General features: G+C 53.8%; 1 protein-coding gene across 1 annotated transcript in view; it reads right to left on the bottom strand.

Annotated features, from left to right (window-relative positions):
• Positions 1-946: 946 nt before the first annotated feature.
• PSMC6 (proteasome 26S subunit, ATPase 6) overlaps positions 947-11,573 on the bottom strand; it is a 36,705-nt gene continuing 26,078 nt past the window's right edge. Inside the window, exons 12-14 of the mRNA XM_075329673.1 lie at positions 8,999-9,079; positions 8,187-8,258; positions 947-1,442 (exon numbers count right to left, since the gene is read on the bottom strand). Coding sequence (XP_075185788.1) covers positions 1,324-1,442; positions 8,187-8,258; positions 8,999-9,079 — 272 coding nt within the window. The 3' untranslated portion in view covers positions 947-1,323. The remainder of the gene's footprint in view (positions 1,443-8,186; positions 8,259-8,998; positions 9,080-11,573) is intronic.

The raw sequence follows: 11,573 nt of genomic DNA, 5'->3' as shown, positions 1-11,573 counted from the left end.
AAAAAAATTCACAAGCTTGTCCAAAAACGTGGCGCACGTTTTGCGCCATTTTCCAAAACCCGTAGCGTTCTCATTTTTCAGGATCTGAGGCTCAGTGATGGCTTATTTTTTGCGTCTCGACCTGACGTTTTTAACGGTACCATTTTTGCGCAGATACTACGTTTTGATCGCCCGTTATTGCATTTTGCGCAAAATTTGCGGCGACCAAAAAACGTAATTTTGGCGTTTGGAATTTTTTTTTTGCCGCTACGCCGTTTACTGATCAGATTCATTGATTTTATATTTTGATATATTCTGAATGTGGCGATACCAAATGTGTGTATTTTTTATTTTTTTAACCTTTTAATTTTCAATGGGGTGAAAGGGGGGTGATTTGAACTTTTAGGTTTTTTTAATTTAAAACTTTTTTTTTTTTTTATTTTACTAGTCCCCCTAGGGGGCTATAGCAATCAGCAATCCGATCGCTTTGCACTATCTGCACATCTCGGCTACAGAGCTGAGAACTGCAGATTTGCTGCTTCACTTTCAATGCCGGCTGTATTCCGGCATTGAGAGGAAGTGAGTCATGTTAGCTACAGGAGTCATCACATGACCCTGTGCTACCATGGCAACCGCCGAAAGTCACGTGATCATGTCACGTGACGTCTGGCGGGGGCGGGGTAAGTGACTGTCATGGCGGCGCCCATATACATATCGCTGCCAGATTTTGGCAGCGAAATGTAAGGGGTTAATGGCCGCGGGTGGAAGCGATTCCACCCGCGGCTAGCATGCACACGTCAGCTGTTGATAACAGCTGATATGTGCGCGGATCGCCACCACCGGCGGCAGGGGGTGGGGCTTACCGGCACACGATCCATGACGTACCCAGTACGTCATGGGTTGTTAAGGGGTTAAGATATGACTGCCCCTTTAAAGCTGATGCCTGCACTCGACTAAAGACAAAACATCCGATTTAAACATGGTTTATTCACCTTGGAAAGAAAAGACAAAAGTCAATTGATATAAAATATTTTACGAAACACAGTAACTCTCTTAAAATCTGCTAAGTCGTTTCTTCACCTCCCGTCTTTGCTGCCGTGATCGGACAAACAAGTCATTTTTGTTTTTCTTTTTGCAATGCGAGAACTGCATAAAATATTAATATTGTATTAGGACAGATCCTTGTGTGTAGCAGACTTCTTCCGGAAATTATCGAACTACTAAATTCTGACGATGTTGTATGTACTTTTTTTTTTTTTTTTAATAGACAACCATACCCTAGAGGATCAGAAGAGCCTCTAACATAAGTCACAGATCACCCATGCAGTCTTTTTTTTTTTTACATTAGACAGGCTTATAATCTAATTTAGACTCCAGCTTTTTGGAATCGGCAACTTTTCTGACCGCCTTCATGAAATCCTCCTGGACGACAAAGTCATGATCTGCCCGAATGGCGAACATCCCTGTGATACAGAAGAGAAGGAAGATACTGTAATAGGGCAGTAATGAAATCAGAGCACTAGCAGTACCATAGGGGAGTAGATTTGCGGGGGGGAGGGGGGGGGGTGGATGGACAAAAAAACCCCAAAAATTCACATCTGCACCATTATAGCCAGTGACCTCATTGGCGCATATGTCCGAAGCTTGTTTTGCGAGAGGTTGGGACGAAACACTGTGAAAGCGACTTAAGTGTCCCCTCTTGTAGATTGTGTTTTGTTTTTAGAAAGCAATTTGACTTTTTTTTTTCCTCTAAAAGGGGGAAAAAAAAATAAAGAAACCCAAAAATGTATATCCATTCAACATGCCCGTATACATTAAAAGATGCTGTATGAACGCCCTTCTGCCCCTGGTATTTTTACTTAAAGGGAACCTGTCAGGTGCAATATGCACCCAGAACCACGAGCAGTTCTGTATACTGCTAATCCCTGCCCAAAGGTCCAGTCACACTAAGCAACTTACCAGCGATCCCAACAACGATAGGGATCGCTGGTAAGTTGCTAGGAGGTTGCTGGTGAGATGTCACACTGCGACGCTCCAGCGATCCCACCAGCAACCTGACCTGGCAGGGATCGCTGGAGCGTCGCTACACGAGTTGCTGGTGAGCTCACCAGCAACCAGTGACCAGCCACACGTGCAGAGAGCAGGGAGCAGCGCACACTGAGCGCTACCTCCCTGCTCTCCTAGTTACAGCACACATCGGGTTAATTAACCCGATGTGTCCTGCAGCTACATGTGCACAGAGCAGGAGCCGGCACTGACAGTGAGAGCGGCTGAGGCTGGTAACAAAGGTAAATATCGGGTAACCAAGGACAGGGCTTCTTGGTTACCCGATGTTTACCGTGGTTTCCAGCCTCCGCAGAAGCCGGCTCCTGCTGCCTGCACATTTAGTTGTTGCTGTCTCGCTGTCATACACAGCGATCTGTGCTTCACAGCGGGACAGCAACAACTAAAAAATGGCCCAGGACATTCAGCAACAACAAGCGACGGTTGTTGCTGGATGTCACACACAGCAACATCGCTAGCAACGTCACAAAAGTTGTTTGTTAGCAGCGATGTTGCTAGCGATGTTGCTTAGTGTGACGGGGCCGGCAGTAGCTATACACCCAATCGTCTGGGTCTCCCAATGGAGCGCCGAAGAAAAGTATTTCTAAACATCCTTTATGAGCGCAGGGATTAGTCCCAAGGGTGTTATATCCCCCGACTAGTCCGCACTCTTAGCATGTTAAAACGCCCCCACAGGGGCGTAGTAACATGCTATTCAATTCAGCATCACCAGTGGTGCCACGTGTAGCTGTATTTGCTGAGACTGCGCTTCTGAATGCCCGGCACTTCGTCATGCACAGTAAACCTCTCTGAAGCCAGGACGCGTAGACCCGGATTCCTACTGTGCATGAACGAAAGTGCCCGGGATTCAGAAGCGCGGCCACAGCAAACGCTGGTGACGCTGCATTGAATAGAATTTTAGTACACCCCTGTGGGCGTGCTACTATGCGGGCCGACTAGCTAAGGGGAGAAACGCCCTTGGGACTAGTCCCTATGCTCATTAGCATAAGATAAAAGATCTTTTTCTAAAGATCCCTTTATCTATGCTAGTGTATACAGGGACTGATAGGCAGGGATTAGCAGTATGTACCCAGAACAGCCCGTGGTTCTGGGTGCATATTGCACATGACAGGTTCCCGTTAAAGTCCTCGCCAGCTGCTTCACAGTGCACTAGCAAATACTCTACAACAGGGGTCTCAAACTCGGCTGGGTGTATGGGCCGCACACAGGAAAAAAATAATTTGAGGGGCCGCATTCCTTTCAGGACAAAGTGACATTGGTAGTGGTACCATTTTTTCTTTCTATACACCATTGAATCACTGTTTTTGAACATTTTTCATTTGTCCATTATAACAAAGGTGTAGTGTGTGTATATATGTATGTACATATATACATACATACACACTTTTTTTTTTACATTTTTTCCCCTTTTTGTAAGTAATACAGTTTTACAATAACCACCGCATAGTAATTTTGGCCAACATCTTGTAGTAATGTGCCCCATCTTGTTTCCCATTCTGTAAAAATGTGTGCATCCTTGTCCCCTTGTAGCAATGTGCCTCAGCTAACACACACACACACATCCCCCCCCCACCCTGTGCAGCCTCAGCTAACACACATCCCCCCCCCCCCACCCTGTGCAGCCTCAGCTAACACACATCCCCCCCCACCCTGTGCAGCCTCAGCTAACACACATCCCCCACCACCCTGTGCAGCCTCAGCTAACACACATCCCCCACCACCCTGTGCAGCCTCAGCTAACACACATCCCCCACCACCCTGTGCAGCCTCAGCTAACACACATCCCCCACCACCCTGTGCAGCCTCAGCTAACACACATCCCCCACCACCCTGTGCAGCCTCAGCTAACACACATCCCCCACCACCCTGTGCAGCCTCAGCTAACACACATCCCCCACCACCCTGTGCAGCCTCAGCTAACACACATCCCCCACCACCCTGTGCAGCCTCAGCTAACACACATCCCCCACCACCCTGTGCAGCCTCAGCTAACACACATCCCCCACCACCCTGTGCAGCCTCAGCTAACACACATCCCCCACCACCCTGTGCAGCCTCAGCTAACACACATCCCCCACCACCCTGTGCAGCCTCAGCTAACACACATCCCCCACCACCCTGTGCAGCCTCAGCTAACACACATCCCCCACCACCCTGTGCAGCCTCAGCTAACACACATCCCCCCCCCACCCTGTGCAGCCTCAGCTAACACACATCCCCCACCACCCTGTGCAGCCTCAGCTAACACACATCCCCCACCACCCTGTGCAGCCTCAGCTAACACACATCCCCCACCACCCTGTGCAGCCTCAGCTAACACACATCCCCCACCACCCTGTGCAGCCTCAGCTAACACACATCCCCCACCACCCTGTGCAGCCTCAGCTAACACACATCCCCCACCACCCTGTGCAGCCTCAGCTAACACACATCCCCCACCACCCTGTGCAGCCTCAGCTAACACACATCCCCCACCACCCTGTGCAGCCTCAGCTAACACACATCCCCCACCACCCTGTGCAGCCTCAGCTAACACACATCCCCCACCACCCTGTGCAGCCTCAGCTAACACACATCCCCCCCCCACCCTGTGCAGCCTCAGCTAACACACATCCCCCACCACCCTGTGCAGCCTCAGCTAACACACATCCCCCACCACCCTGTGCAGCCTCAGCTAACACACATCCCCCACCACCCTGTGCAGCCTCAGCTAACACACATCCCCCACCACCCTGTGCAGCCTCAGCTAACACACATCCCCCACCACCCTGTGCAGCCTCAGCTAACACACATCCCCCCCCACCCTGTGCAGCCTCAGCTAACACACATCCCCCCCCCACCCTGTGCAGCCTCAGCTAACACACATCCCCCCCCCACCCTGTGCAGCCTCAGCTAACACACATCCCCCCCCCACCCTGTGCAGCCTCAGCTAACACACATCCCCCCCCCACCCTGTGCAGCCTCAGCTAACACACATCCCCCCCCCACCCTGTGCAGCCTCAGCTAACACACATCCCCCCCCCACCCTGTGCAGCCTCAGCTAACACACATCCCCCCCCCACCCTGTGCAGCCTCAGCTAACACACATCCCCCCCCCACCCTGTGCAGCCTCAGCTAACACACATCCCCCCCCCACCCTGTGCAGCCTCAGCTAACACACATCCCCCCCCCACCCTGTGCAGCCTCAGCTAACACACATCCCCCCCCCACCCTGTGCAGCCTCAGCTAACACACATCCCCCCCCCACCCTGTGCAGCCTCAGCTAACACACATCCCCCCCCCACCCTGTGCAGCCTCAGCTAACACACATCCCCCCCCCACCCTGTGCAGCCTCAGCTAACACACATCCCCCCCCCACCCTGTGCAGCCTCAGCTAACACACATCCCCCCCCCACCCTGTGCAGCCTCAGCTAACACACATCCCCCCCCCACCCTGTGCAGCCTCAGCTAACACACATCCCCCCCCCACCCTGTGCAGCCTCAGCTAACACACATCCCCCCCCCACCCTGTGCAGCCTCAGCTAACACACATCCCCCCCCCACCCTGTGCAGCCTCAGCTAACACACATCCCCCCCCCCACCCTGTGCAGCCTCAGCTAACACACATCCCCCCCCCACCCTGTGCAGCCTCAGCTAACACACATCCCCCCCCCACCCTGTGCAGCCTCAGCTAACACACATCCCCCCCCCACCCTGTGCAGCCTCAGCTAACACACATCCCCCCCCCACCCTGTGCAGCCTCAGCTAACACACATCCCCCCCCCACCCTGTGCAGCCTCAGCTAACACACATCCCCCCCCCACCCTGTGCAGCCTCAGCTAACACACATCCCCCCCCCACCCTGTGCAGCCTCAGCTAACACACATCCCCCCCCCACCCTGTGCAGCCTCAGCTAACACACATCCCCCCCCCACCCTGTGCAGCCTCAGCTAACACACATCCCCCCCCCACCCTGTGCAGCCTCAGCTAACACACATCCCCCCCCCACCCTGTGCAGCCTCAGCTAACACACATCCCCCCCCCACCCTGTGCAGCCTCAGCTAACACACATCCCCCCCCCACCCTGTGCAGCCTCAGCTAACACACATCCCCCCCCCACCCTGTGCAGCCTCAGCTAACACACATCCCCCCCCCACCCTGTGCAGCCTCAGCTAACACACATCCCCCCCCCACCCTGTGCAGCCTCAGCTAACACACATCCCCCCCCCACCCTGTGCAGCCTCAGCTAACACACATCCCCCCCCCACCCTGTGCAGCCTCAGCTAACACACATCCCCCCCCCACCCTGTGCAGCCTCAGCTAACACACATCCCCCCCCCACCCTGTGCAGCCTCAGCTAACACACATCCCCCCCCCACCCTGTGCAGCCTCAGCTAACACACATCCCCCCCCCACCCTGTGCAGCCTCAGCTAACACACATCCCCCCCCCACCCTGTGCAGCCTCAGCTAACACACATCCCCCCCCCACCCTGTGCAGCCTCAGCTAACACACATCCCCCCCCCACCCTGTGCAGCCTCAGCTAACACACATCCCCCCCCCACCCTGTGCAGCCTCAGCTAACACACATCCCCCCCCCCACCCTGTGCAGCCTCAGCTAACACACATCCCCCCCCCCACCCTGTGCAGCCTCAGCTAACACACATCCCCCCCCCACCCTGTGCAGCCTCAGCTAACACACATCCCCCCCCCACCCTGTGCAGCCTCAGCTAACACACATCCCCCCCCCACCCTGTGCAGCCTCAGCTAACACACATCCCCCCCCCACCCTGTGCAGCCTCAGCTAACACACATCCCCCCCCCACCCTGTGCAGCCTCAGCTAACACACATCCCCCCCCCACCCTGTGCAGCCTCAGCTAACACACATCCCCCCCCCACCCTGTGCAGCCTCAGCTAACACACATCCCCCCCCCACCCTGTGCAGCCTCAGCTAACACACATCCCCCCCCCCACCCTGTGCAGCCTCAGCTAACACACATCCCCCCCCCCACCCTGTGCAGCCTCAGCTAACACACATCCCCCCCCACCCTGTGCAGCCTCAGCTAACACACATCCCCCCCCACCCTGTGCAGCCTCAGCTAACACACATCCCCCCCCCACCCTGTGCAGCCTCAGCTAACACACATCCCCCCCCACCCTGTGCAGCCTCAGCTAACACACATCCCCCCCCCACCCTGTGCAGCCTCAGCTAACACACATCCCCCCCCCACCCTGTGCAGCCTCAGCTAACACACATCCCCCCCCCACCCTGTGCAGCCTCAGCTAACACACATCCCCCCCCCACCCTGTGCAGCCTCAGCTAACACACATCCCCCCCCCACCCTGTGCAGCCTCAGCTAACACACATCCCCCCCCCACCCTGTGCAGCCTCAGCTAACACACATCCCCCCCCCACCCTGTGCAGCCTCAGCTAACACACATCCCCCCCCCACCCTGTGCAGCCTCAGCTAACACACATCCCCCCCCCACCCTGTGCAGCCTCAGCTAACACACACATGAAAACATTCTTCTCACCTGCTGTCAGCGGCATGCAGGCACGTGGACTCTGTGAAGCCTCAGCTACCACACACACACAGTGCAGCCTCAGCCAGCAACAGAACCACACACACGGCATGAGACACAGACACACACACACACAGACTGCAGCCTCAGCCAGCAACACGAAAACATTCTTCAAACCTGCTGTCAGCGGCACGCAGGCACGTGGACCAGGTAATGATCACAGCTGCTGTCATCGCTGAACGTTCGGCCGGCGCGTGCAGAGCAGTTCTCACTGCACAACAGCCACTGGCCAATCACAGGCAAGCAACTGAGGTCATATGCAGCAGGTGCTTGCCTCTGATTGGCAGGCGGCTGTTATTGCGTTCTGCAGCGAGAACTTCACTGTGCGCGGCAAACACAAAACTGTAGGCTGAAATAAATAACTGACAGCTGCGGCCCCTGCACCGGTCGCCATCTTCACGGGCCTGCGGGCCGCAAGAAGCCACCTAAAGGGCCGCATGCGGCCCGCGGGCCGCGTGTTTGAGACCCCTGCTCTACAAGGACAGATCGATAGATGCATTTTCCTATATAAAATAGTTTACACATCTTTCAATATAATACAATAAAATGAGAATTAACCCTCGTCTTCTGCGGTTTCTTACCAGCTTCAGTGCAGACATTCCTCAAATCTGCTCCATTAAACCCATCGGAAAGCTTCACAATAGCTTCATAATCTAAAATAAAAATCACAGTAAAGCCATTAGCGTCTGTCAATATGTTCAGCTTAAAAGGGGCTGGGAACTATTTTTTTAATCTTATGGATGGTCTATCCTATGGATAAGCGCATCAACATGTGATCGGCGGGGGTGCAACAATATTCTCCTGCCGATCAGCTCTTTCTGGACTCGGCTGGAAGTTCTCCGATGCTCCCAGAACACAGGAAGCTTCGTCAAACCTGTAGTGACCATGATCAAATATTACAGACCCACCCCCTACTCATACGAATTGGGGATGGTTTTGGAGTACCAGCAGCAACCATTGTGTCCGGTAGCACCTGAGAACATTGATTGCTGCCAGCACCAACGGGCAGAGGTGCCAGGACGGGTACCCACACCAATGACACATTGATGGCCTATCCCAGCATTAAGAAGAGTCTAGTGGACAAGCCCTTTAAATAACGTGTACGAGTGATATTAAACCTTCAAAATGGTATTCCATGAATTTACAAAGTCTTCCCCAAAAGTAGGAAGAGCTCTCATCAATTACCCCTAAAGCCCTGTGTGACAGCAATGGTGGCTCCCGTCAGTCCTGGAATTTATCACGCTCCAGCCAATCACTGGCCTCAGTGGTCAGATTGCCAAAGGATGCTAGTGATTGGCTGCAACAGTCACATCACCGACAGGAGATCCATAGTAGCGGCGGCGCTGGAGCGTAATTAAGGCTCTTTCGTGGTCCTGCTCTAAGTGATAATTACCTATCTCTCCGTGTTTAGTGATGGGACCCGCGTGAATCTTCAGAATATCTAGCCTGGCCTGCTCATTGGGAAGTTCAATATCTGAAATATCAAAAATGATGATTTTTAAGTTAATATGCCAAGACATTGGCCAAAAATAAAACTAAAATAATAATAATAATAATAATAATAATAATAATGAAGGGAATTTTGTTTACTTACCGTAAATTCCTTTTCTTCTAGCTCCTATTGGGAGACCCAGACAATTGGGTGTATAGCTTCTGCCTCCGGAGGCCACACAAAGTATTACACTTTAAAAAGTGTAACCCCTCCCCTCTGCTATACACCCTCCCGTGCATCACGGGCTCATCAGTTTTGGTGCCAAAGCAGGAAGGAGGAACTTATAAATTGGTCTAAGGTAAATTCAATCCGAAGGATGTTCGGAGAACTGAAACCATGAACCAAAAGAACAATTCAACATGAACAACATGTGTACACAAAAGAACAACAGCCCGAAGGGAACAGGGGCGGGCGCTGGGTCTCCCAATAGGAGCTAGAAGAAAAGGAATTTACGGTAAGTAAACAAAATTCCCTTCTTCTTTGTCGCTCCATTGGGAGACCCAGACAATTGGGATGTCCAAAAGCAATCCCTGGGTGGGTAAAAGAATACCTCGATAAAAAGAGCCGAAAACGACCCCCTCTTATAGGTGGGCAACTGCCGCCTGAAGGAGTCGCCTACCTAGGCTGGCATCTGCCGAAGCAGAGGCATGTACCTGATAGTGTTTCGTGAAAGTGTGCAGACTCGACCAGGTAGCCGCCTGACACACCTGCTGAGCCGTAGCCTGGTGCCGCAATGCCCAGGACACGACGGCTCTGGTAGAATGGGCTTACAGCCCTGCAGGAATTGGAAGCCCACAAGAACGGTAGGCTTCAACAATCGGTTCCTTGATCTACCGAGCCAAGGTGGACTTGAAAACCTGAAATCCCTTACTCTGGCCCGCGACAAGGACAAAGAGCGCATCCGACCGGCGCCGGGGCGCCGTGCGAGAAATGTAGAGCCGGAGTGCTCTCACCAGATCTAATAAATGCAAATCCTTTTCACATTGGTGAACTGGATGAGGGCCCAAGGGTAAGCAGATATCCTGCTTGAGATGAAAACGGGGATACCTTAGGGAGAAAGTCCGGGACCGGACGCAGAACCCCTTATCCTGGTGAACACCAGGAAGGGGGCTCTGCATGATAGTGCTGCTAGCTCAGACACTCTCCTGAGTGATGTGACTGCCACTAGGAAGGCCACCTTCTGCGAAGGGCGAGGTAGAGAGACCTCCCGCATCGGCTCGAAAGATGGCTTCTGAAGAGTCGTCAGCACCCTGTTAAGATCCCAGGGTGCGAACGGACGCTCGTAATATGGGACTATGTGGTCAACCCCCCTGCAGGAACGTGCGGACCTGCGGAAGCCTGGCTAGACGCGTTTGAAAAAACACGGAAAGCGCCGATACTTGTCCCTTGAGAGAGCCGAGACAAGCCCTTGTCCATTCCGGATTGAAGTGAAAGAAAGAAGGAAAAGTGGACAAGGCAAACGGCCAGGGAGTAAAACCCTGATCAGAGCACCAGGATAAGAAGATCCTCCAAGTCCTGGGCTAAATCTCGGCGGACGTTGGTTTCCTTGGCTGTCTCATGGTGGCGATGACATCTTGAGATAACCCTGATGACGCTAGGGGCCAGGGCTCAATGGCCACACCATCAGGATGAGGGCCGCAGTATTCAGATGGAAAAAAGGCCCTTGAGACAGCAAGTCTGGTCGGTCTGGGAGTGCCCACGGTTGACCCACCGTGAGGTGCCACAGCTCCGGGTACCACGATCTCCTCGGCTAGTCTGGAGCGACGAGGATGGTGCGGCGGCAGTCTGACCTGATCTTGCGTAACCCTCTGGGCAGTAGAGCCAGAGGAGGAATACATAAGTCGAAACTGCGACCAGTCCTGAACTAACGTGTCGGCCGCCAGAGCTCTGTGATCCTTGGACCGAGCCATGAATGCCGGGACTTTGTTGTTGTGCCGAGACGCCATTAGATCGACGTCCGGTGTTCCCCAGCGGCAACAGATCTCTAGAAACACGTCCGGGTGAAGAGACCATTCCCCTGCTTCCATGCCCTGGCGACTGAGAAATCCCCTGGTGGTTGATGTACGCAACCGCCGTGGCGTTGTCTGACTGAATTCGGATCTGCCTGCCTTCCAGCCACCGCTGGAACACCTTTAGGGCTAGAGACACTGCCCTTATCTCCAGAACATTGATCTGAAGGGGAGACTCTGTCGGAGTCCAGGTTCCCTGAGTCCTGTGGCGGAGGAAGACCGCTCCCCACCCTGACAGACTCGCGTCCGTCGTGACCACAGCCCCGGCTGGGGCCGGAAAGATTTGCAAGGGAAATAGAGGCGTTCTTGTTTAGGGACGTCGACCTCCTGTCCCATTTGCGGTGTCCGATAGAAGCGGACGCAGACGAATCTGCGCAAGGGAACTGCCTCCATTGCTGCCACCATCTTCCTTAGGAAGTGTATGAGGCGCCTTAAGGGGTGTGACTGGGTCCGAAGGAGAGAGTGCA

The sequence above is a fragment of the Anomaloglossus baeobatrachus genome, chromosome 12, assembly GCF_048569485.1.
Source record: "Anomaloglossus baeobatrachus isolate aAnoBae1 chromosome 12, aAnoBae1.hap1, whole genome shotgun sequence".
NCBI classification, from domain to species: Eukaryota; Metazoa; Chordata; class Amphibia; order Anura; family Aromobatidae; genus Anomaloglossus; species Anomaloglossus baeobatrachus.
The sequence above is the reverse complement of the archived record's forward strand: the minus strand, read 5'-3'. Positions and strand labels throughout refer to the sequence as shown.